Source organism: Diplotaxodon limnothrissa, linkage group LG2 (assembly GCF_057381915.1).
Source record: "Diplotaxodon limnothrissa isolate DT_005_m linkage group LG2, D_limnothrissa_male_GT1.1, whole genome shotgun sequence".
Taxonomy (NCBI): domain Eukaryota; kingdom Metazoa; phylum Chordata; class Actinopteri; order Cichliformes; family Cichlidae; genus Diplotaxodon; species Diplotaxodon limnothrissa.
In genome coordinates, this window is record NC_140597.1 from 24,487,780 (window position 1) to 24,515,393 (window position 27,614).

The 27,614-nt window shown below is 41.9% G+C and overlaps 1 protein-coding gene across 1 annotated transcript in view; it reads right to left on the bottom strand.

Annotated features, from left to right (window-relative positions):
* Nucleotides 1-27,614, bottom strand: part of tenm1 (teneurin transmembrane protein 1) — a 183,792-nt gene that overhangs the window by 21,523 nt on the left and 134,655 nt on the right. The window contains exons 21-22 of the mRNA XM_085361549.1: nt 22,248-22,480; nt 2,315-2,469 (exon numbers count right to left, since the gene is read on the bottom strand). Coding sequence (XP_085217675.1) covers nt 2,315-2,469; nt 22,248-22,480 — 388 coding nt within the window. The remainder of the gene's footprint in view (nt 1-2,314; nt 2,470-22,247; nt 22,481-27,614) is intronic.

A 27,614-nucleotide genomic window follows, 5' to 3' on the forward strand; every position in this document is an offset into this window, starting at 1 on the left:
GCAGGACTCACGGTGTCCCATGCATCAAATCCCTGCTGCACACGATGTTGAACTTTGCTGTGACGGCAGGCGATTGCTTCGAGAAGCTGACCTGCACACAGAGCTGAAATCCACATTTATTTTTAAAGTTCTTTGTGTTTTTCATTTGTATATATTAAGAGAGCTTCAGCTTGCATTTCCACATCTCTTAAACAGAAAGCCAATATTATTACCAGAGATTTGAGCAATGCAGTATCTCTGCTTATAAGCACCAATGGTAGGAGATGGATTTAGTGTGTTGCTATGATACACTGCTCACCATACGTACTGATGAGAGACGAGTACTGCAGGAAAAAAAGTCTTATCAACAAAAGGTAAAAGGTACAACATTTATTTATTTAATTTTAGAGTATCTAGTTGCTAAAAACATTGGGAGATGTTGTAAAGTGTAACATTGTTTATAACATATCAGTGAAGTAGATACAGCAGTAGGGACATGCTTCCCACTGTGTTGCATCACCTCTCTTTGTTTGGAGATCAGTTGCTGCAGTTTTGAAAGCAAAGTGTTTACCTGTTCTTGCTGAATATAGGATTTCACATGCTGAACAGTCTGTGGCCTTAGAATACTCCACATATTTCCACTTGGGTGTTGGATTTGACACTGCAGGCACTCTAGTCTAGCACCTGGATTTCTTTAATGCACTGTTGTTGTAATGTCATTACTATGACAACATACATTGCTTCAAAACCTGCTGCCCCTATGTTATGTGCACTTGTCTGTACAATGATAATCATTGGAGGAACCCTCGCTTCTCTAGAAGTTCAGATTCTGATTGGTCACATCACATCAGTGGATGTTGAATCATGGAGGCAGCAACAAAAACTGTTCCTGAGCTGTGAATTCTTCTCCCAAATCACATTTGTGTTTTTTAGCGTACTGCCTGGAAACCCAAAGATCACGGCCACTCAGTTTTTGATTTTGTCCCATTTCTATTTCTCCCGATTCTCTGAAAATATTTGAGATAAACATTTTCAACGCCTCCCCTTCTTTTTCAATTATTTATTGAATTATGTTATTTTGAAACTATTGAACTACACAGAACTGCACTGAAAAATGTCTTTTGTGCTTGTGGCTGAAATGCAAAAAAAGCCTCATATTCAGATGTTGTCCTGTGTGCAGAGAAAGCCTGTTTACGCCTTTTTTTTTCCAGAAAAGAGAGGCTTTGAGGCTTTCTCTGATTTGGCCTGACATTACTGTGAGCAGCGTGACAGTATGAGGCAGAGCCTGAAAGCAGGTGTCACAGGGCTAAAGCGGGAGACACCCTTGAGGATGTCAAAACTGCACTTTGGAGTACTTGACTATACCTGAAACCAGCTGGGGAGATAACATTGTTAGGCCTTATTTGACACCATCAAGGAGTTCAGCAGTTCTTTTTGGTTTAAAACACACAGTGACGTAGCTCTGTGTACTCATCCCCTTCCCGTTTTTTGTAATCAACACAATAAAACCCATTCATTACAGACAGCTAACATTAGCATGCCTCGCTAATGTTAGCTGTCTGTAATGAATTTTTTGAGCTGTGTAGGTGAGTGGCAGATGACTCTGCAGTGCTGGAATAGCATTAACATAAAGGACAAGGAAGAGCAATCATTTCCAGTATTAATAATCTGTATCCTTGCAGATTTAGTGAGCTAAACTATCAAACTGAGAAGTTCAGAAATGATAGCCTAGCTTGGTAGCTTGTACTTTCAGGAGAAAGCTAAGTTGAATGTAGACAAAGTGCTACAACAGCCAAGAGATGATGAGCAAAGATGACACATTGAGGTCACACATTGTTTTTTTGTTTTGTTTTTTAATTCAACGAAGAATGAATTTGACATGATCTGAACAATGAGTAACAAACAACGAGAAGAGCCAGGAGGCAGCACGGGCCCCTTTAACGACACATAATATCCCCTCTGGGAATTCACCTGGCTTGAACATTGATATTCACACACACATACACAGGCGCTCACATCCCTATGTGTGGGCAGAGATCCCTCTATAGAGCCAGTAGCTCATCTATAATTCATCCTTTGCTCTAATAGGCCTGATATAAGTTAGCAGTGTGATCTGAAGGCTGCCAGATCAAACCTATGCAGTCTTTGGTCTCTCCTTCACACACAAGCACACATACCTTGAAGAAATGATAAAGGTTCTCAGTAGAAGAAGCTTTGCAGTGTATACTGCTGTTTAATAAGCAGGCTTATTTTTCTACAGATTATTAAAACAACAGCATTCACAGCAAATCTGCTTTCCGCTGGTCATCGAAACTCTGCCGCATTATTAACTCACCTGGCCGATGTCCATGCGTGAATCGCAGCTTAGCGGCTGCGTCGACATCAGTCCGTTTGAACCAATCACAGTGGAGAGCAAACCCCTCTCATTAATCTTCTGAATGGTGGTGCCATCAACGAAGTAGACAACTCCTCCTTTATCCACAGCAATACCTAGGCGGGTGAGAGAGAGACAGAATGAGCTTTTGGAGATGACAGAGAGAAGCGAGCGGGGGGTGAGAGAATGAAAAGGGAAAACGAGAAAACCTAAAGGAGAGAAAGGAAGAGGGGAGATGAGTAAGGGGAGAGAAGTAGAGTGGAGAGAGGAGAGGGCTTGGGAGAGGCATCCAACTCAGTTAGACATTCAGCTCAGCAAGTGGCTGTCTTATCAAAGGCACTGCACCACAGAAATGTAATTATATTTCCATTCCAGAGCCCACTAAAGGGATTAGAACAATGCAACTGGAGGAAGAAGTTATTTGTCACATTAGATGTGAGCAGGGTGCCGCAGTGAACTTTTGACATTTGATGCTTCTGCAAATGTGCTTTATAAATGAGCATCCACACTTCAAACACACGTGCACATGCCCGCATGTGCATACATGCGCACTTGTATTTGCAGAGTGCTCTGGGACGCAAGCTTTGCCAGCGCTGTTTGCTATTAACAGCATATACTTGAACTCTCCATGCAGTGGAGTTCTGCAGCAGAGAAAGGAAAAGAGGTAAGTCCAGGTATTAAAGGTCAGGGCAGCCTATGAATCATCTGTTATGGATGAGGAGCAACCTTCATCCCCGCCTCATCTTCATACCGAGAATAGGCCTTTGATTCAATAATACTCCACTACTCAGCCCTCACCTCTTACTACACCAATCTCACTCGATTGCTTTCACTTAGCATCTGTGACAATAAGCCATTTTTTTAGCATTTCTACCTGCCATCTCCAGCGCATGTGTGCCATTTACGAATGATTTTTATTTTTTATTCTGCATCATTAAGTCACAACATGTTTATGCGCTGTGTATATAATTTCATCTCACACTGGCCTCCAAGGACTTCATGGAGACAAAACCTACTTATTGCATTTCCAATCAATGACAGAACTAAGCGGTTTAAATATAGTAGACTATAAAACAGTAGAAAGCATTAAATAGCATGACAACATAGAGTCTTATAAGCAGATTCTGTTCCTTAATTTTGTCTTTAACATTTCATCTCTTTAACCACACAAGGATATAGAAAAAATGGAGTCATTGGTTGAATCCAAGTTCATAGTTGACTCAGCTCTCTTTTTTCCCCCATAAGGGAAATATCTGACTTTTTAGCAGATAAATGTTATGTGTAAACCTCCTAGTTGCTAACTTTGTCCTTTATTGCTGTCTCACTTTGAATATTACCACTAGTATGTTTCCATGAAGTACACTATGTAACTGCTGTGTAATTTTACTAGGTAAAAGAACGAGTAATTGCTAGCAGCGTGCTGTAATTTCGACACTGTTGTGACCAATCTAACACGGCAAATTCTGCACTTAATGGAACTGACCGTGCTGCAAAACTTTATCCTCTGACAACATATTTATTATGAAATAGTGAAGATGACATTTTAACATAAATAAATACCAAATAACGGCACAACACATGAAATGACCCAGACACACTAGAGTAAAAACAGGACTGTTTTTGTGTTCGGCAACCGACTGCGAGTGTGCAACACCCTCAACCTCTGGGCGACACTTTTGAACGCATGACCTGGTTGCAGCCTGACTCAGGATGTCAATTTCTAAATGTCTGTGACGCATCTCCTTGGAATAGGGGAACTGACTCAGGTAATCGCCAACTGGTTGTATTCTGATTATATTCTGATTATATTCCCATATGAAAGCTAGCTATGCCATTTTGTAGTTAAATCTCTGCAGCAACTATGTCACTATTTGTGGATACGTTTCTGATTTTCTGTTTGATGTTCTGGCTGGACTCTGAAAGTAAGTAGTTCATGTGAATTTCTGTGTATGCAGATGAGATTTTTGCAATAGTGTTTTCACAGTTAATCAGCATATTATCACAAACAGTCATGACCAACATGTCCCCATTCATTTGCAAACTAATAGGAGACTGATGGCAGACTGATTCTGCCTGATTGTTGTTTTATCAGCGTGTTGATGCGTCAGAGTTGGTTTGAAGACAGCCACTGACTGTGAATGGTCACAAGCCTGGTCCCAGTCCTTAAAGGGAAAAACAAAGTTCACAACAATTCTGTTTGCGCTGTTTTTTACCTGCTATGACTGTAGCGTGACATCAATGCCACAAAAAATGCTGCTCTAAGCTAATTAGCTAGCACTGGCATCACATATTCTTCACCTGATGACTGATAATTTGACCTTCTAGCCAAGATGGTGACCCCTGAATATGAAGGTAAAGCAGCATGTTGTACATAACGACTTCTCAGAGCTCTATCCATTGCCTGTTCGAGCCAGAAATGATGAGTGTAGTTTTGTGAACCAAAACATTAAAAAGTTGCAAAGTCATAAGATAAACAAAATATGCTAAAACACACTGTGGAGCTGAGGGGAGTTATGTGTGGCTTCCTTACTAAAAGTGACCCCTTTGACAGGAACACAGAGTCACTGAATCATTTCTTTCATATCTAAAGAATATTGATTAGTTCAGCTTTAAAAAATGTCAGAACACAGTGGAAATTTCCTGGAACAGAAGATAATTGTTTCAAGTTGTTTTTTTGTTGTTGTTTTGTTTTTAAGATTTAATGGGCTCACGGAGACATTCAGCTTATCGTGATTAAATTGGGCAGTGGAGTGAAATCATCAGTATGCAGTACAACTACTCCCCCATCATTCAGTCATCTTTTCTAGTTCTGTCAGTCTTTCTCCTTCCAAACTCTGTCACGCTGGATTATTTCGAGATGTGCCTCTGTTCGCTCTGAGAGCCCAGGATAAAAATCATTACTGCCCTTTCCCCGGGTAGCTCTAATGTCTCATCCTCCTTGACATACAATAGCTTTCTTTACACATGCTTTGTGTTCAACGCGCGCACACGCACGTAGACGCGCACTAAAAAAAGTGATGCACTGCCGCCGCAACTAGATTCACAAATGTCCTCAGACCGAGCAACCCTGGACCGACCCTGTGAGTCATAAATCGCGCAGGTGGAGTGGTGGTGGAAAAGGGAGGTGGGCAAAGGGGGAGGGCCAGGGTCAGTGTGTTTCCTCCAGGGGCCAGAAGGTGAACTGCAGAGCTCTCCCTCCTGGCCCCTTCATCATTTCTCTGACACAAACAGATTACAGCACCCACACAGCCTCAGCCCTCCTCGGCAACACCTTTCCACTCCTCGTCTTGCATTTCCCCAGCTCTCCATCCTCCCTAACCTGATCTTCCTCCACTCTCTCTTTCCCCCTCCTCTCTTTGCTTTTTTCTTGTCCTTTGCTTTCTGTTTGCTGTCGCGCTCTCTGTGTCTTGCCCTGTATCTCGCAGGTGTTAATCAAATCACTGACCTCTGGCGCTTGGATAATGTTTAGGCTCTGTTTTTTTTTTTCATCTTCTCTCTATTCAGCCCATTTTTTATTCTTCCATCTCTTCCTCTTGGCCTTGCCATTCTTCCTCCTGTCACCTGCTATTATGCAAGAGGGACGTCTCAACCCACAGTGCAGTCTGAGCCCACTTAGGCCTGAAATTTGGCACTTTCTCCCTGCTGTAACACCATCCTCGTATTCCTCCTACTTTCCTTTCACTTTCCCATCCATTCCTCCTCCTAGCACTTTCTCGCTAAACCTGTCCCTGATCTTAGAGCTCATAAATCCTGCACAAGGACATGACGAGTCAGCCAGGACTCTCCCTCAATACTGATTTCTGTTCTCTCCCTCTGTCCCTGGATATTATTCTTTCTTTGCCCGCCTTGGTCTCACAGACTTCCAGCCTAAATTCCCACTTCCCGCTAGTTTTTTTCCTGTATTATGACATCCTTATTACGCATACTCGGGATCGGCATATCACATATTTATACAAACAGGTTCTAAATAGATGCCAAACTACCATTAACAGTAAACAAAGTCTTATTCATTCACACACAAGTACGAAAATAAAGAAATATTGCTGTTATTGCTCGACATTGGTGACAGGATTTACACCAGTTTATGTGTTATTTAAAAGCATTTTGCCGTATTTATTGAAAAGGTGGTAGATTAGTCCACATTCTCCTTGTCAGGGACTGGATTTCCTGCTGTCTTTTATAAAGCTGTGTGCTGCTTTAAGGGAATTTACAGCCCTGCCGTATAGCCAATGGATACTCAGAAGACATCAAAAGATTTACTGTTTCTCCCTGGGTGAACCTGGCACTCTGATACTCATGTTTAGAAGCTGGCAGACACACCGGTGGAGAAGTAATTGAGATAAATCTCAACTCCACGGGGAAACGGACATTTGGCTAAAGTTGGGACAGGATTTTATCATCAAAGAAAAGTGAATTAGACTGAGTTGCGGTGACCTTGGAAAAAACAGAGGGAAGAGGGAGTGGAGGGAAGGGGAGGATGATACAGTGACGCTATTCACATGCAGCTCAGATTTAAGACGAAAATGCAGCCAAAGAGGGGGGAAAAAGACAGACAGTGCCAAAAGAGGTGGGAAAGAGAAGAAGGATGGTAATAAGACAGAGGTCGTGATGAGGAATTGCTCCAATTAACCATTACAGTCCAATCACTCTCAATCAAAGAATCTCTTTGTTCTGTGTCCTTGTCAAAAGAATATCAGTTCTAACGGCCCCCTGTGGCAGTGCAGTACAATCCAATCTGATTAATGCCTTGAAGAGAGGGGTCTTAGAGAACATCAGTGTTGATTACAGCTATTTGAAGAGAGGATGCCACCAGGAGTTCTCTGAGCAAAGAGCGAGGGAGAGGTGAGGAAAGGTGTAAGGTGAGAAAGAAGATAATGTGTAATACGGTCATTAGAACACAAGTTGTGGATTATATATCTTATTTAGTAGCACTCGGAGACAACACTACAGGCTTACAGTAACATCAGGATGTGGTGTGTGTGTGTGTGTGTGTGTGTGTGTGTGTGTGTGTGTGTGTGTGTGTGTGTGTGTGTTTGTGTAAGTATGTGGTGCACAGTGACTGCTAAGACCTGAGCACTCGAGAGCACAGGAAGTCAGCCTTATGGTGCTATTCAAGTTTTCCTTAACAGTACTTTCACCTTTCAAACATTGACAGCAAAGCTGCCAAAAGAGGTGCTGCTATAGACGAAAGAGAGAAGAAACGTAAAATCACACACACATCAGTGTCTGACAGGCAGTTAACCAGCACGTACATGTACAGAAGAAACACAATGTAAAGGGATGTGGTAAACAGGAGAAGAAAGCATAATTTGCACAGTTTCGTTTATATATGAAAACTCTGACGCACCCACACAATCACAGCACAACACACGGGGGAGAGGAACACACACACACACACACACACAGGGTGCCAGCAGCCCGAGGTGTAAGCCATTCAATCTGCCCTCCCGTATCCCCCAGGCCCAGTGAGTGTTAATGACATGGACTGACATATTATTACAACATCTACAGTAAATGATGCGAGCTGGAGCTGATTATGGCCCGTGGCATTTCTGTACAAAGTAACTGTATGTGACTGACAACTGAATGCAGAGCGATAGACAGTTTCACCTGCACGACTGGCCCAAGCGAGGCACACTGGCCATAAATAAAGTCAACCACATTAGCTGGGGAAAGCCTGCAGGGTTCACTAACTGCTGCAGTCCAATTGTGAGTGAAGCTGAATAACAGACTGTCTCAGAGTCTTTAGCTTGCTGTGTGGTTTGCACCTCACCTTCACCATTTCTCCTTGAAAACACACAACGCTGCCGGTACGTAAAAGTGTGAATGTGTGCACATGTTCGCGGCAGCTTGTGGGTGTGTGAGTGTTTGTGTGCGCGCAATGCATGCAATGAAGAAGCTAGGCGGAAAAGATAAGGCTTGGCAGTTAATCACATTGTGCATATGCAAATATAGAGCGGGTAAATCAGAGCGTCTGCAGATACACACACGCACGCACAACTTTCATCAGGACACTTGGGTCGCCCATGTGCACTAAAGGAGGGAAAATAAACCGCCTCATTCAATTTCAGAATTGTGAAACGCCTCTGTGCACTCTGTGGTATATGTGTGAGTCCAAATGTGTTCATTTCACACAATGTTTGATTGCACACCTGTGCAAAGAAGAAAAAGTTGTGCTGTACACATTTTGCTAGTGCTGCAATCAGTCCCCGATCCTGCACCTTCTGCAGCAAACGGCTCTATAATCTATGACATGCTCATCTCCTAACTGCTGTGCTATAGTTGCTCCTATTTCCCCAATCAAACACGTTCTATCGATCAATACCAAATAGCAGAGGCGTGTATTTCTTGTGGATCTTTGGTAAGCAGAAATAATTCATACTTCTTGTAATTAATTATTCATTGAAGCCCCACAGAACAGACAGTGGCTTAGTAATTAAGTCTGAATCAGACACTGTGGCTCATCTAATTACCAACCACTATAAGTTTGTTAACATATTAACCCGCATTAATTAATTATTGATAGCGTTCTCCTTTATTTTGAGCTGGTATAGTTCCCAACTACACATGTATGGCGAGGCGAGGAATTCTCGCACGCAGAGACCTGAAAGGAGATTTTGAATTAGTTGCATGCTAATATTCATGCAAATAAACATTTTTTCCCTTTTCTTTTTCAGAAAAATATGCGATTCGGTGGTAATTGCCTTGTTTGATAGCAAAAGAGAGATCCAAAGCAATCACAGAAGCGGCAGACAAACTCAATTATAAAAAGCAATTGAAATGCTTTGGACTAGAAAGCTCCATGAAAGGCTGAGGGGTTTGGGATCTGTGCGAGTGTCTTGCAGATTATGTCGCACTGTTTAGAACATCAAACAAAACACAAGAAGGTCTATCAATAGGCGCTCTTTTACCAAACACGCCATCGTGGCAATATTGCATGATGCCATGAAAATGGCAACAACAAAAAAGAAAAAACAGCAACAAAAAACAGGAAGTGGGATCAGATGGGAGGAACAAATGTTCTGACATCTGAAAAAAAGCAAACGGAAGAGCGGCAGAAAACTACTATAGAGTGCAAATCTATGCAGCTTCCACCCAAACAAAGTATCCCACGTACAAAGACATCCCAGTGTCCTAGCCAGAGGCAGCACCAGTGTAGTCTCTATCACAGTCATCTAAGATTTTGCCTCATCGTTTTCCCAAACAACTGTGTGAGCACATCCTCGGGTTGAGATGTGACAAATGGACTCTTGGAGAGCTGCAGGTGATAATAGTGCCCAGGTGTGAACAATTACTGGCTCTGTTTTTCCACCCCTTTAACAGCTGCTGACCCCCACTCTCACACAGGGAGATTCAGCTAAACTGCTATGTGCAAGTACGTCCGCTACCATCGCTCCGCTTTTTCATCTTTCTGCCCAGTACGTCTAAAGAACTGACTGGCTAACAGCAAGCACGAGTTTACTTTCTCTCCCCTCTCATCAGAACTCCCTCCACCCCTGTGACCGAGACAAATGCGTCCATCTGTGTGTATCGCCCGTATTTTGGGCTTTCACCTCAAGTAAATGCAATTTATTCCTCCGCGGTAGCAAAGCTCCACTCCTCCTGTCAGTGTGCCAAGCTCCCAGTGGAGGTTGACAGGCCAGCTGCCAGCAGTGGCCATCCCAACCAGTTAAAGGGACACGTGTGTCACATTTCCCATGATCACACTGACGTTGTCAGCCTGACATACCTTTAACGAGGCTTCCATAACTAACTGCCTGTCCCTTCAGAATCGGAAACACAGACAGTCCGGCGACCAGCGGCCTGTCAATCAAAAACGAGCATATACAAGTTTGCTGACTGGCACACATGTTGCACCTTTGGCGCAAAGGCTCAGCCCTTGGCCTTAAGCCTGCATGTCTTATTGACTCTGCGCTTCATTACACACACAGTGAGCTTCAGTAATCTCTCTGAAGCTACTCTACACACTCCGACTACAAACAAGGTAGCTGTCAGTCTCTATAGCGTACCACCTATTTATTGCTTGAATAGGAGGCATTGTAAAGGCAGAGCCTTGTTGTTAGTGTATAATCGTACTTTCTTTTGTCCTGTGTATACCTTGACAGCAGACAATTTCTTCTCAGAATATCAGTTTTCCGCTGACCCTGACCTTATCAGAATGTAGCACGAATAATTTTTGAAAGCAGTCCCTGTTCTTCCAAGTAATCCCAGATAAGCCTGATTCATCTATCTGATTCAGCTAAAAAATAAAGTTCAACTGACCATCCCTCTACTACCATTAGATGAATTCCAACTCATGTTTTAATACTCTTAGATCTGAGGACTACCAGGTCTCTGAAACCCTGAGTCAATGGGTCAGCAAAAAAGTTTGCTAGAAATGTTAAAGGTGTAATGTGTCACTGTCGGGGACCATTTATGGCAATAAATAAAATATATTGTGTGGAATGCTCTATTCTATGTGTTAGTCAACAACTAAATCCAACCGATTTTACACCAAACTGCCAAAAGTATTCACCCACCCATCCAAATCCCATATAAACCCATAAAAAATCCAGCACCTAGTCATGCAGAGCGCTTCTACAAACATTTGTTAACGAACGGGTCACTTTCAGGAGCTGAGTGAATTCCAGGATGGTACCGTGATAGGATGCCACCTGTGCACCAGGCAAATTTCCTCACTACTAAATATTCCACAGTCAACTGTTAATGGAATTATAACATAGTGGGAGTAATTGGGAACAACAGCAACTCATCTAGGCCACATAAATCACAGAGTGCGGTCAGCAGATGCTGAGGCTCATAGTGCTCAGAAGTCGAAAACTTTCTGCAGAGTCAGTCACCCTTCAAACTTCACGATACCTTCAGATTAGCGCAAGATCAGTGAGCTTCATGGAATGGGTTTCCATGGCCGAGCAGCTGCAACATCACCAAGCAACATCACCAAGCATCATGCTCCAAGCATCATGCTCCCAACTTTGTGGGAACAGTTTGGGGATGGCCCCTTCCTGTTCCAACATGACTGCTCATTAGTGCACAAAGCAAGATCAATACAAACATAGATGAGTGAGTTTGGTGTAGAAGAACTTGACTGGCCTGCACAGAGTCCTGACCTCAGCCTGACACAACACCTTTGGGATGAATTAGAGCAACAACTGCGAGCCAGGGCATCTCTTCCAACATCAGTGCCTGACAAATGAGCTTCTGGGAAAATGGTCAAAAAAAATCCCATAAACACTCCTAAAACTTGCATAAAGTCTCCCCAGAAGAGCTGAAGCTGTTATAGATGCAAAGGGTGGGCCAACATTATACTAAAACCTATAGATTAAGAATGGGATCCCACTCAAGTCCTTATGTGTGTGACGACAGAGGAGTATATATATTCTCCCCTGTAAGGGATTTCTGAAGCTCCAAAATGTTTTTGGCACACTATGAATTAAAGTACCTGACTGAAAAATTTTAAAATCTTCCAAAGGGTTTATAATAAAAATCAGAATATTAAATCAGAATTAGCACCTGTCAAGAAACCCAAGGTCACTTTACATACAAAATCCATCTGCATTTATTGTAAGGCAGCAAAGAAAGCTGTTTCAGTAAATGACTTTGTCCAATCATAATTTTAAAAATCAGACTCATTTCACATTACTTGCTATTACTCATGCAGAATAACACATTGTGGATGCTGTAGCATGCATCTATTGAAAAGTGTTCTCTTTAGGACTGTACAGAAGGCCAGCAGAGGTCCAGGCGAATGTACTTTAGCAAATATAATAAACTGAAAAATCCACAGTTTGGAGTTTTGTTGAACTTATTTTTGTTGACTGACAGCTAAGTCCTCATTCTGTCTGAAAGGAGCTGAAAAGAGCTGTCTAATCAAACTCAAAGCATTCTTCACCAGAAAGTCTAGGACTGGTTGCAAGCCTCAGCCAGCCAGTCAGGCTGGAGTTAACATCCCTGTAAGTTTTATACATAAGGCTAATTCTGAACAAAACACAATGTTGAACCAACGAAAGCAGAAAATCCTCCAAATATGGAGTTCTGCAGCTTCTAAAACATAAATGCTTTTATCTACAGTACAGATTTCGCGGTGAATCCCTAAGATTACTAACATCAGTCCAGTATCTGAGTGATGTTGGCGAGGAAGGGCCAGAAGAGTGTCTTTTCTCCAAACGCTACAGAGTGAATTTGACCTTTCACCTTTGAAATCTGAACATCACTTCATCTTTCATGCCATCTGACATTTGTGTAACATCCTGTCGTGATTAGCTAACAGTTATTGTGAACTATGTACTTTTTCTTAGGCCAGGGTGGCTTTTTTACACGTAAATATTTCTACCATATTAGAAGAATCCCGAAAAACTCACTTAAATTCCCTAAAGACGCACCAAAAATATCACTTTCATGAGAGCAGACAGACAAGTCCTTAAATGCAGCAGTTCTGGCCACAGCTGTCACCAGTGCAAAAGCATGAAAACATTGCTCAGATGCTTAAATGACATATGTCAACAATTCCTGACAAGCAACGTCTTTACCTCTCATAAATAATGACAACGCCAAAGTAGCGTGACCTTGTCACAAAGCCAGGATGCCCCCTGTGGGACTTGAGTCCCAGAAAGACAAACCCAAACAGAAAGTTTGACATTTGTTTGACAGTGCAGAGCAGCGGCGTTCTCTTGACCACAGACAAACAGAACTTACAGTTTCTGAAAGTGGCAGTTTTACAGTTTCTAGATTACATTATTAACAGTTGTGTATTATTAGCAGTCCAGTGCAGTCCAAAGCACTTCAGCTCTTATAACTGGTGCAAAACTGATTCCCACTTAAACTGATGACAACGTGTTGGTCACCAGTATTACCAGATCAGCAGTTAAAGCCTATTTGAAAAGCACTGACAGAAAACTAAAAAACTGACTTTCTCTCTCTGTGTATATGTTCATAAAAACCCAAGCTGTTTAGCTGTGACTGAAAGAACATTCAGCATCAGAGCTCTAGTGTTTTTTTTATTGTCAAGTGTTTCATTAGACCATCTGGAAAGAGCCTAGTGTGACTTGTGACAGTGGGTCAGCTGGAAATTTTCAGAAAAACACGCGGCATAAAGTGAGGCTGCATGCATTATTTACCCAGAGTTATCTTTTAATGCGATGCAGTCGAGCAGGGCCTGTCACTGTTTCATACAGCGACAAAGTCAGCAGTAAAAATGCAGACATGACACGGGCCATGTGTCTGCAATTCTTTCCCCAGCTATGTCAAACTTGGCTCACCTGCTGAAAAAGTCCTGATGTACCTGCGTTGCTATGTGCCTTGCCTCACGCTCTTTTGCTTGGCCCTCCAGATTTGCCGCTGGCAGCTATATTCTTAGCATTATTTCTGAGAGAAAATGAGTCTCTGGCACAGTTTCATATTGTGGCTGCTCAACGATGCATTTCTGCCTCGACAAAACCGCCGCCGCTCTCCTAATTATCATGGATGTTGCAGTGTGAAAACGAGCTGCGGTAGAACTAGCATGACCCAATGGCGTCTCCTCTATTTTGCATTATCATAGAGTATGCTGCTGTTTGCCTTGCTGTGTGATTAATTCATGTGTGTATCATTAATGCAGGAATGTCCAGGGGCAAAGACAAAAGCTCGGTCAATGCGAAAGGAAACACGGGGGCAGGCTGTGCGCGCACGTGCACGTGCTCACACACGAACCGAATCTTTGAGTTCAAAAAACGCAGTGTGACTTATCATATGCCCTTGTTTTTGTGAAACAGCGCTCTGTTTAAACCAACAAAAACAATGATAGTTGACCCACTGAGCGGGAAAGCAGCCACAGGGCCAGTTTAATATGCAGATGAGGAGTGGGACTGCTGCATGCTGTCGGATTTGGATGCGAAACACTCAGTCCACTCTCGCTCTATTTCTCTCCTCATCCATTTCATGCATTCTCTGGTTCTCTCCATTTTCAATTTTTCTCTATTAATGTCATATTATTTTTCATTCTCGGCTGCACTCGCTTTATCTTTAACTCTCCTCCTCCCTCGGTCCTGAGCTCCCTCTGTTTCTCTATCAATTTAATCCGCTCTCCTGTTTTGCGAGGTGCAACTGTCTCTCTGCACTAAATGCTATGGGAGCCAGAGGTAGAATAACAATGGCATTTTCATTCCGGCGTCATAACACAGAGCAGCCGGCACAGATCAGCTACCCTGCCGTAGGACTTCACTTTAGTGCTGTGTGATACGGCAAATTTTGGTATCAGTCCAGTACCCAGTAATTACACCAAGTAAACGCAGGTCCATACCAACACCAGCACTATGCCAGGTGAATCATCATTCATGAAATCACTGTGAATTTTGCTTCTCACAATAATTAGTTAACACAAACTTTTTGTGTATTTGAAACTGGGCTTTTTTTGGAGACCTGGAAGGTAAATACGCCTGTCTCTGAAGCACTTGGGTCGGCTTCTGTTGTTTAAATGTGCTGTAGGCTATAAATAAAACAGACGTGACAGCCAGCAGAAAAAGCTTCAGGCATTTTTCACAGTGCATGTTTGAGGTATATTTTTTTCTTTCCCACAAAAATTATTTATTTAACACGATTCAGTGTCCTACATGCTGAACTTTGAGGTTGGAAACATACTAAAGTATCGTTCCTATCATGCTAGTGTTGATCCGATACCAATACCAATACCAACAATAATAATATTTCAATCTATCTACTTCTATAGCAGTAGCAGTGGATCAATCTAATTTATAGTATCAATGCAGTGCTGGTATTGGTGTTCGGATGTACATTAGCATAACCGGATCAATACTTTAGTTTGTTTCCATCCTCTAAGTTCAGCAGAACAGGAGACGTGTCTCCACAAACACTGCTCATCTCGTGCAGCTACACTTTACTCCACCCCCTCCTCCCTACTCTGGTCTCTTTATCATTAAGTGCTGTTGGTCATCATAGCTGTTACTTTAGCAGATTTGAGTATCTATAGACTATATTCAGACATTCAAATAACAGAATGTATTATTTTAATTGAATATACTCTGAGCCTGTCTATAGCCATGTTAAATAAGTTATTTTGTTAGAAAAGAAACAATATCCCTAAACATGAACTATGAAAAATGTCAGAACCTTTTCCTGTTGATTGTGAGATCTGTTTTGTTTATAGCCTGAAGCAAGTTAGAACAACAGAAGTCGACCCAAAGTGCTTTAGAGACGGACAAAAAACAGAGTTTCATAATACATGAAAAGCTAAAAGTTGTGTTTTGTTGCATTAACTAATTAATGCGGAAAGTAACAATTACAGTATTCTACAGGTCATTAAAATGTGTTTAGAATTTGCTAATTGATTATTATTCATCTCATAAATCACGACACACTGTTACTGTGACATGTTATTAGTTTCAGCGTTGGTATCGGCAGTACTGGGCCTGTATTTACTTGATAGAATAACAATGGCATTTTCATTCCGCTGCTATAACGCGGAGCAGCTGGCACAGACCAGCCTCGCAGCCGTAGGAGACCTCAGAACTTCCCTCACTGCCTCTCGCTAACACAGTTTTGGGAAGCAGCAGATTTAAGAAAAGTGGAACGCAGGCCGCAGCGATTAGAGCGGTGCAGTTAAAGGACAGTACCACTCATAAGGCATCATTGCCTGAGCAGAGGCAGGGGACCAGTGTTTGCTGAGTTAATGGTTTGAGTGCGGCCTGGCTGACAGCGAAGCACCGTTTGATTCACCGCTGCTGAAACAAACTGGGAAGTGATCCTGCGCGCGCTGCTGCGTTTCCAGCTATTTCTGTTAATGAGACCAGCACCCAGTGTGTGAAGATATTCATTCACCTAAGCTGCTTATATGTCAACCACCAGCCAAGACAGCTACTGTACAGCATGAAAGCCTGGCTGTCGTGGTCTCTGAGCAGCTCTGTGCCACGTGAAGCGTATTAACCCGTGGCTCTGACGCTTTTTCTTTTTTTTTTTTTTTTAAACACACCCAGGCTGTTCAACATGCAAATAACCGCAACCAGTTTAAACCCCACAGCTTCATTCGGCAACCAGGCCAGACCGATGGCGTGCCTCGCAGCTGTGTTGCCTAGTGAGATGGGGGACAAATGTGTCTGTCAGTGTGAGGGGGAGAGAGAGAGAGAGAGAGAGAGAGAGAGAGAGAGAGAGAGAGAGAGAGAGAGAGAGAGAGAGAGAGAGAGAGAGAGAGAGTTGCAAAGAAAGGGACTGAATGAAAGCAGTGGAGAAGAGAAAAGAAAAAAGGGGAGGGGAGAGAGAGCGGGCCGACAGGGCACAGGGAGAAATGTGGTGGCAGCATGTCAGCTTCTGATAAGGGCATTAGTCTGCCCCCTGTGGGTCAGAAAGAGAGACTGACAATGCAAGTGCTCCCACCACCACGTGCACGCGCATAGACGCGCACACCTCTCTCTGTGGATGTCAGCTCTGCTGCCTGGGACCAGTCAACAAATTAAAGATAAGACCTGCACACTGCAGCCGCCAACAACTAAACCTTCAATCACCGGACTCCCTCTGAAGTCCTCTGTCCAAACCAACACATGAAAGAAACAGAACACTCTGCTATTTTTACATATGTGTGTCTTTTATTGGACGATTGCTTAAAAAAACAAACAAACAAAAAAAGGGACCCCTTTACGCTGTGAACGGAATTAGTCTAAAATGTGAGCCAAGGCTGTTCCTGTTCCTGAGGGATTGACGCCTCTTTCATGTCAGACATGGGATCCATCCTAAATGGAGCAAGGCCTTTTATTTACCAAGCTAATTGACTGCAGAAGCAAATGTGCAGCCAGCTCCAAACAATGCCCCAGATCTTGTATTCATAAGTGAATGTTTGAAGGACACACGATAATCCCTGTAGCTTAGGTTATTGTGGGGCGGAGTGAGGGGGGGGACTATAAGCGAGAACGCTCTGCAACATCGCAACGCTGTCAGCTAAATTAAAATTATGGATTACTGTTTAACAACTGTTTTGCCGTGCTGCAACAATATTATGTGTCGCAGCAGGCCTACCGCTGCTATTTGAACACCGGGGCACGGGGGTGATTCATCGACGCGATTGGTGGTGGGGGGGGGGAGAAAAACAGATGGAAGAAGTAAGGAAAAAAGAGGAAGGTGCTAATTTGGAGCGAGGAGCTCACCAGAGGACGAGAGGCGAGATCAATGCTGGAGAATCACAGAGACACAACTTCAAAAAAGAAGGGGACAGCTATTTCTCTGTGAAGTCTACCACTCATTACCATTGGAGAGAGGGTGATGGGAGGAGGGGAGTGTGGGCTGTGGCAGATAGATGACAGCGAACCGAGGGGCTCCAGGCAGAAATCTCTAGATCCTTTATAAGAGCTGGTTAGTAGGAGCACAATAGCCACAGAAGAGACTCTGTGAACTCCAATGAGTCAGTATAAATTACCGCACCCTGAGTGAACAAGAGGAGTCTTGGGACAGAATATTCTATTACTGCACGAAGGCAGAGATATGGCATGTTCTAAGGTGTAAGTAGCGCGTATACACAGAGCAGAAGGCCACAGATCACGTGTCAAATGGTAGTACGAGTCAACCGCGATCTTTTTCGCTTATCATCTTCTTGTTTCTCTTTTTTCCTCCTCTCGTCGCTTTTATATATCTGAGGACAACTGATGTAGCATATGACATTTGATTTTAATCCGCTCTGAGTTCAGAGTCACTGACCAAATAAAGTGAACTGCAGCTTTTTCTGCATACGAGCGCTCGAGCTTTACTGCAAACTGTAGCATTAGTCAGTAGGCAACCTGGAGCTGTACTTGTGCAGTTATATTTGCATCACCCTTTGTCTGTGCATACAGTCACGGTGCACAGTACATCACAGAATAAACGATATAACGTGTGGGTGTGAAGGACGGCTAAATTGAGATGAATTGTCAACATACGCTTGCAAAAATATGGATCTCTGCAATGTGAAGACGCAGATGAACATTAACAGAAAAATAAATTAAATCAGTAGTCTGTGTTTGCTTCTCTGTGTTTTTAAAACAGCTCAGATTCTTACACACACAGATAAGCTGTTGTGAGAATCTCTGAGAACTTGCTGCAGTTTCTCTGCACATTTAGGCTTCTGTCGCTATGATATTGAGGTTATATCAGCCTGCGGAGGTCACACCATCTGTTGTCGTTCTTCTTTTGGAACACATTTTGCAGCACTATATACAATAAACACATTCAGCACCGCTTTATAGACGAAGACTGTTTCTCTCACCACTATTGTCCAAACTGCTATGAGTGTAAGGGACCAAAAGAAAAGAAAAAAAAAAATCCCTAACCCCAGGTATTCTGTGGGTTGATGACAAAAGTCAGACAAGACCAGTTAAATTTGCTACAGCTCACAGCCAGGACAGAACGAAAGGAATTAAAATGTAGTCGTGCAATGGCAGACAATAGCAGGAAAAGCTGGAATCCACTCCTGTCAGCTAATAAGTGAGGGCAGAACGATTAACCAATTCAAATCAACACCCCGGGCTTAATGTCTGAAATGTATGTGCATTAATTTAAATTGCTTGAACCCGGCTAAAGCTAGGAGGGAATGAAAAACTAAATCTGCAGACTTCTGTGCATTAGAAACGCTTAATATGACAGGCATATTCTGGTTTAAGTTTATGCCTACAAGTGCTTTCTCCCCCTGTAAGCCAGGGGAAGCCATGCTTACCCTATTAGTTGAACTATTATTGTCATTTTAACAAAGATCAAACTTCCCTTGCCCTAGGAACAAGATAAAAATATTTCTCTTGTAGCCAGAAACGAGCAAAATAACGTGGTGATTTAATCAATCTACAGAAGAGACAGAAGAGTACAGCGCTTCTGCGTCACAGGAATTTATGACTGTTACCACAGCCACAGTGTGCATAAAGAGAAGGATTTGAAACTGAATATTTTAGGGAGTAGACCAGGACAATTTGGAGATAGGTAAATTTAGGCTTTCAGTTTATAATGCGTAGAATTTTCTGCAGCGAATATCTGAAGTATATTCAAAAGGAGACCATCTGAAACACATATTGCAATACAAGGACACGACTGCCAACATTCTCCCTAAAAGCCGAGAATCAAACGCAGATAAGTTAATCATTTCGTAAGTTGCTTAATTTAATGCACATAAACAATCTATTGAATGCTAAAATTTGTTACAATTTTGTAACTTTCTGTTATTATAGTTTATAATCTAACCTTGTAAAAGGTGTTTGTTCAACCTTCTGATAATATAAATTTGCATGTATGAGCACAGCATGTGTCTGATTGTAAACATGTTGTTTATGAAAAATAAAAATCCCCCTGATGATGTAGAGGTCTTAAAAAGTCATGTACGATAAACTTGGCGTTTCAAGGTTGGAAACTTTTATTTTTTACTTTCTAATGAATTCATGATTCAAACTTATCGATGTTTGATTGATTTATCATAATACTGCCACACATTTGCACTCAAACTAAACATATACAAGTTTAATGCAAGACACAGTACTGTGCAAAAGTCTTGAGTCACCCTGTAAGGCTTTATAGTTTGCTATCTGTGGCTCATCACAAGCAAAATATAAAGAAACGAGGGGTGGCTCAAGATTTTTACACACTTCTCACACATGTTTGTATCCCTACACCTGATTTCTTTTTTCAACTTGTTTGCAGGTGTGATAGTAATTTGGGTTTACGTTTAAGTTTACTTAGGCTATGCTTAATTCATCAACTTAATGGTTTCTTTTTAAAAAGAAAAGGTGAAAAAATGGTGCTTACACAAACTAAATGTCCATGAACGCAACCCGACCTGAAACCTAAGTAAGTACATGTGTTTGTGTGCCGACTGCAGCTTCGAGGATGCACTGTGTTACCGTGAGCAGTCAGCACAAAAAAAATGATGGAAAGCATGCTCTAAGTCACATCCTCATGACATATTTTCTGGTAATTCGTCTAAATTAGGCTTTGTGGACAAGTCCGTGGAATGAAGAATAGATTTTTTTTTCCCCTTTCCATTTCCAGTCATTACATTGTGGGGTGTTTTGAACCACAGAGACATTTGGAGTTGTTAAAGCAAGAAAAGCACAGGTGCAGCGAACAGCATTAACAATGGCCTTATTCCATTGAAGTGTAAGCCCTGACAGTGAGTCAGCATACATAATACCGGAGCCTGAAACTAGAGCACCTCAATGGACTGCAGCCATGATTATTAGTTTATTAGTCACACCTGTGCTGGTCCTACTGTGCCATGGCAAAGTGTCTGCTGTGGAAAAGGTCTAGCTGTACCCTGGCAGACAGTCTGCTTTTAATCCAGCAAAATAACAGTATTACTGTTATTTTTTAGGGTAAATTAGGTAAAGACTTTAAAAGGCAACTTTCAAGTTTTAGCACCGTACAAATGAATGGCAGGAGCTATATAACAACTGCATTATATAATAGTGGTGCCTGGTTAAATCAATTTACATAAAAAAAATAAAAAATAATGACGGCAGGGTGGTGAAAAAGCACAACCAGCATGAATCCATCAATCTATCCGTGTAGCTGGGCTGCTGGTGAGACTGTGATGGGGTGTTTTGTGGCAGTGAACAGTTGGAGCTTTGAACCAATTAAACATAATTTTAATGCCATGGGATTATCTAAATATTTGAGGGCATGTGGTGCACGTGCTAATTCAACAAATCATATGAGAAACAAAGCTTTAAATGTCACTTTGGTCAAACATAACATGAGTCATTCCTGCAATAGGTGCACGGCTAATTTTCGCTTCATTATAATAAGTATACACCCGACTGAAACGTGCTCTGAAGTCGGCGGGATAATTTAAAGAGTCATGTTAATCACTTTGCACTATAATTATCCTTCGTCTGACAAACAGAACATGAGCTCACTGTGCACATTAAATCCAAAAATGTATCCTGTACACAAAATGCAGGGAAAAATAATTTATAAAGAAAACAATAACCAAATGGCCATGTCCATAATACTGAATATGTTTAACACTGGCTGTGCAGCTTGCATTCATTTGTAAAGATTTGTAAAGGGCTATCTCTCTTTCCTTGCTCACTGCTACATGTGTGCACAGGTTATCTTCCCATAGCCGCACTGTCTTTACTCCAGCCGTGCTCGTAGCTTGTAATTAGCCTTTACTGTCCTGGGGAAAGGCAGAAAGAAACCATAATAACATGGCATGAACCGGGTCTTTATGACCTTTTTCCGAGGCAGCGGTGCACAACATTGGGATCGTTGTTACACTGAATTTTCAACGTTCTGTGGCTGTTTTCAGTGAGTTAATCAGCCCCATTTGCATGCACTTCACTGTGGCTGCAGCTTCCTGCTGGTACAATGATTTGAGAGTCACTTACTTTCCATAACAAGAGCTCACCACGCTCTCTTCTTAAGCATACATGCTTTTATAGTTTTTTTTTAGCTCTGCAGCATCACTCATACTTAATATATAATATCTAAATAATCAATAACTCAATATATTGTGAAAAAGCATCCGACTGAAATGGATTTATCAGTATAGTAATGAAAGCATGATAAAGTATCTAAGGCCTTTTTATCAATATTATGATTTTAAAAAGATGCTATCACTCGCTCACATGGATATTGAACCAAAGATGTTTAAAGCACACAGAGTATCACTGTTCCAATGTTATCAGTGTGGCGTTTTGAGATTGTCATAGAAGCTTTGTGTCCTATAATGATCTCAATCCTGATAGTTAAGGCACTGGAATGAAACTGAACGGTGAGATGTGCATAAAATGTGGGTGCGTAACAAGCCGCGCCAATATCAAAATCCTGATATTTACGGCTGTTTTTCTAGCCAAAGGCAACGACTCCAGCTAAATGCACCACATATTGCCAAACTGATCCGTGTGTACCGACCAACAGATCTGTAAATATTCACCTGGAGGGCTGAAGGCTGTCCTACCTCGAGGGTTATTGAGTGCAGCTTCCGTGGCCTTCCTGCCCTCTCCACAGTGGCTCTGGTCAAAAGGTAGACACTGCTCCCCCGTCCCAGCAACTACCTCCAGATTGCGAGATGGATCTTTTGGCTGCCCGAGGTTCCTCACCCTGTAAACTCTGCGACTGCTGGTGTCAGACACATACAGAACTTCCCCCCTCGGGTCCATGGCCAGATAGTACTTGTGGGCAGGGCTGGTGCTAGTGAGACAAGGTGGACAAAGTTAGTTGAAACAGGTTGTACAGTGAAACTGTACATGCTACTTTCTTTTGTTTCTTGCTTGTCTGGTGTTGTATTTATTACACTGCAGTTCAAAGTGACATTGACTGAGACACTAGCCTAGTTTTGCAAAATTATATTACACCTCCATACTCCTGCCTAGACAACACCGTCACTTGAAATTTAGAGGCAATTAGGTCATCCCAGTGAATAGCATTACTGTGAGACTCCTGGAGTAAATTTGCGACACTGCCGAAGCAACAAGATTAATACCTTCTAATTTACATAGTACAGATGGCCACAGCCACTGCAGCTGAAGAATAGTCCTGAGTGATAATCTTATTTTTAGCATTGTGTATGTTAGGGACATTCTTAATATGCTTATGAATTCAAAATGTCAACATGTTGCACAGCATGTTTTTTTTTCTTTACATTTGGGGCCAGAGTGGAGCTTTCACATATGCATTTATCATTGTAGAAAGTGGATTTTAACCCAAATCATGATGTTTTTTCCTGCTGTAAGCTAGCAGTAAAGATGCCACAGCTTACCTACGGTAAAATGAAGTGAAAGCTGAACAGATGGAACCACTCCTTACTCTTGTTTCAAAAGCATTTACATGGGTCCTTTCAGAGCATAAGAACAAACAACCAGTGGATTTAGTTAGACTGTTGAGAAAAACAGTACAAAGTCCTCCTGAGCTACTGTAAACCCTTTTTTATAAGGACAGAAATCCCGTTTAAAAGGAAAGTGGCACCACTGTATCCAGAGATAACGCTCTTTTGTAACGAGCTACACATTATCCTTGTAATGAACAGACTGCAGACTAAATTCGCGGAGACGTAACACTGCATCGAGATAAGTAATTCCTCCTTTTAGTGCGGATCTGTCCACAGAAACAATAACAAGGCGTAAAAACACTGATGATGTAAAACTGAACTTACATGACTCTTACATCCTAATCAGAGACCTTGTTTGCTTAAAAATAAAACTGATATTTTCCTTTTACCCGACATGATTTTTATTGTTTGTAGAACAAATGCCCTTCTCTGAATTTTCTAAAACTTCACTAAAAACGACTGCACTTCCTTCAGGTTTATGGCTGCTTTTATCCCAACAGTGCGTCTCAGTTCTTTCCATAAATATTCAGTTGGATTAAGATTACACAGCTGACCACTTCAAATGGCCCCGTGTTTCTTGGGTGCTTTTAAACGTGTGTTTTGGGCTCTCATCCTGTCGGAGGAGCCGCGACCTCCGACTGAAACGCAGCTCTCTGACACCAGGCAGCGCGTCTCGCTCTAAAATGCCTTTGATAAGCACAGATTCGACCCTCTGCCAGGCGCAGCAAAGCAGGCTGATTCTAAAACACAGCTACAGGAGGCGTCGCATCAGGCTCCTTTGCCCCCAAGTCCAGTTTGTCTGATTAGCGATTAAGCAAACTCTTTCCCGGCTCGCTTGAAGAATTGGACCTGGGTGCAGCTCATTTGGACTTGCGCACGCTGCGCATGGATTTCTAACACTTTCTCAACAACAGATGTCTTTGTGAACATTTTCTTAAGTAATTAACAAGCTAGTGCGAGGACAACGTGTCACCCCTTCCCTAATTGAGTCACAGAATGACTAAAATGTCAGTTGAAGGAGCACGATTTGAAAGCACGTGTGATCGAAAAGAAAGAGCGAGAGAGGGAAAGAGTAATGCGAGAGTCAATCAGCAGGGGTTTTTGGGGACACACACACACAACAATCATGCTACAGCAGTCATACCTTGTGCGAGTACATCTTAAATGTGTGAGAAGGGGGTTGTGTTTTGCGGCGGCGTTTTTTTCTTCTGAACACTGAACTCGTGCGCCGTATCAAAAAGCTCGTAATTAGTTTGATGTGTTCAAAGGACGTTCTCGCAGCATTACAGCGAGTCTCCCAGCACTTTTTAATTTTACAACCCTGCACTCAAAAAAAAAAAAAAAAAAAAAAAAAAATCATGCTCAAAATGTTGATTTTAAGTAATCTGATTACATGTATGTAACCATGTAACCAGTACCATTTAATTTCATGTAAATACATTCGTATAATTCCATTATGGACTTAATTACTTGTAATTTTGTAACAAATGTGTAATGTAAAATGTTACATTTAACGTTACAATCATTTAGAAAGCTCTTGGAATTTGGTTAATAAACCTTTGATTATACTTACAATTATTGCTTCGTGTTTATGAGGGACAAGAATCCCTTTTTGCTGTTATCTGAGGTCTAATCGACCCTAGCTCTAATGCTATGCTCTAATGCTATGCCTATTTTTTTTTTTTTTTAAAAAGAGAAGAATAGGAAACTCAGAAGAGCAAACGAACATCCCCCATCCTCCCAAAATAAAAAATAGGGCTAGAGTAAAGTCGACCTCACAGAGTTAACTAAACACCAGTTTGGCTTTTTTATGTTTGACTTCCAAAAGCTGGACCTCCCTTTGCCTTCTTCAATAGAGCTTACAATCATTTAGAAAGCTCTTGGAATTTGTCTCTGTTTTGAAGTTTCCCCTTTTTCTTTCTTTTTTTTTTTAAATCAGTGAAACTTTTCTTCTGGTCAATTTGGGCATTCCTCTTGCAGCCTCACACAGGGAGGTTGCCTACAGCCCCACGAATCAACTCCTAATAACACTAGCAGCTGTGGTCACAGGGGCGTCGGCCTTATCCTCTCAGACAACTCGCACGTCTGTGTTCAGTGCAATAACAGCACCAAAGTACTTTCCTCATATAAAATCCGGTTGAACTGCTTATAAGAATGAAGAAACCCACGATGGGGCAGCACGGCGGTGAAGTGGCTCGCACTCGTGGCTTGCTTTTGGCTTCTTCCTGTGACTGTGTGGGTTTTCACCTCCCACCATCCTGTGATGCAGGATCCTGATTTACAAATACAAAAAAAACCCAAAACAAAACTGATAGCACTGGTCTAAAACCAAAACTAAGACCCCTGACAAGCTCAGTCAGCAGCCTGCCGTAGTTCCAGTTGAGCCCGGCAAGCTTGCACTGCTGCTCAGTCTGAAAGTTCTTGCTAAAATCCTTTGAATGTGTGAATAAAAGGAACTGTAAGGTCAGCATGCCCTGTGTTCTTTGGAAGACGACTGGCCTGTTTCTTCTTGCTGTCCAAACAACATATCTCGTTGAGCAGAGATTCGGCCAGCTCCTCTACATGCAGTCCAAGTACAGCAATCGCTTGGACTCGATGGCCTCAGGCGCACTATGGATAAAACTAACTTCTCTGCAACCCGCAGTGAAAGAAAAAAGAAAAAAGCTGGCAAAGAACCACCAGGCACAGGGCTCACGCCAACTTTAAAGCAATTTAGCTTATTTGCTTTGAAAGTTAAGCTTAAATCCTTCTGGGGTTCTTTTTTTGTTGTTGTTGCTGCTTCTGACTTTTTTCCCTTGCTTCTGTGATCTGGAACAATTAAATGCTTCTTGTTTGGCATGGTTGGTTATGCTGCTGCTCGTGATCAATAACAGGATGTAATTAAAATTTGAATGTAAAATTTCTAACTGTTGAAATAATTTCTTTCCATATGTCAAACAATAGTCCAGCTAAATTAAATCAGTTATTTGGCAATAAAATTGCTTTTTTCCCCCAGGATATCAAACAATGTTAACATTACTAATAAAAATAACTGAATAATGAAAATATAATGAATTTATAATAAATAAGTAGTAGTCACACTATTAGGTAGTCCCACTATTAACATTCAGGGATTTTAATTAGTCTGTATTTTTGGGATTTGGGTTCAGTAAAGAGGGTGTGCTGGCCTAAAAGACAACCACTGAGCCATCCAATGAGCGGATGGACAGACACTTGTAATAAAAATTTATGACAGCAAATAAAAAATGTACTTATTTTAATGACTTAACAATAATTTACAATAACTTTGCACAGGCCATTTTAAAAAACCCTTTAGCAACAACTCCAGTATGAAATGTATTAATTCTTCCTTCACTGAGGTGACATGCTCTGGGCCGCTGGGCCACACCAGTTACGCTAACTTAAACTGGCTTTCATTGATAAGGAAGTAAAGAAGAGCCGATGTCAGTGCCTGTTTTTCCTGTTTTCAAAGGCACGCCTGTATAATACTAAGTATAAAAACAGCAAACCTACAACTGCCTACAATAAAGCCACAAGGATGTTTTTGCTATCATTTTATAGTGTCACATATATATATTTGTCAGCAGAATTGTATCCACATGTCAGGGAGCAATAAGAAGCCTTATGTATAAATGTATGCGCAGGCTGCATAAGGAGGAGAACAGCATAATCCTTGCATGTGGAAATCTTTCCAACAGCTGCGTCATTGTATGATGTTTTTGAGTTGAGACACTTTGGTTACAAAAACAATAATGTGAAAATGACTCGTCAGCTGTAATTTTATGCCTGTATGTATCTTTGCTTTTGATTTCACCTGATGTCAAACAGACTGCTTAAAACAATTAAAGGAACATTTTGAAAACACATCAGAGTTCAATGGGGGAAAAACTGATATGAACTGGGTAATGTGGTAGGAATGGATGGATGTCACATTGTTCGATGGGAATGAAAATCATCAATCTACAGAGGGCTCAATTCAAAGACAGCCCAAAAAGCGAAGTGAAAAAATGATGTGGTGAGGCCTCGAGGTGACTGTTGTTGTGCTATTTAATAAATAGTTCATTTTGATGAACTTTCATTGCAGCAACTCAAAATGGTACTCAGTAGTTTGTATGGGTGCCAGGTGCTTGTAATTCGAGCCTGACAACACAGAGACATGCTCTTAATGAGACGATGGATCGTGTCAGGGGGGATCTCCTCCAAGATCTGGACCAGGGCATCACCAAGCTCCTGGCTGCTTCAGATGGACTGAAACAGAGGTGTTCTATTAGATTTAGGTCACGCGAGCATGGGGGTAGTCAATTCCTTCATCCTCCAGGAACGGCCTGCATACTCTCACCACATGAGACCAGCCATCATTGTGCACCAGGAAGAAGCCAGGACCCACTGAACCAGTGTAGAATCTGACAATAAGTCAAAGGAGTTCTTCCTGATAGCTAATGGCATCACTGACTAGCCTGCAGAAGTCTGTGTGTCTCTGCATGGATATGCCTCCCC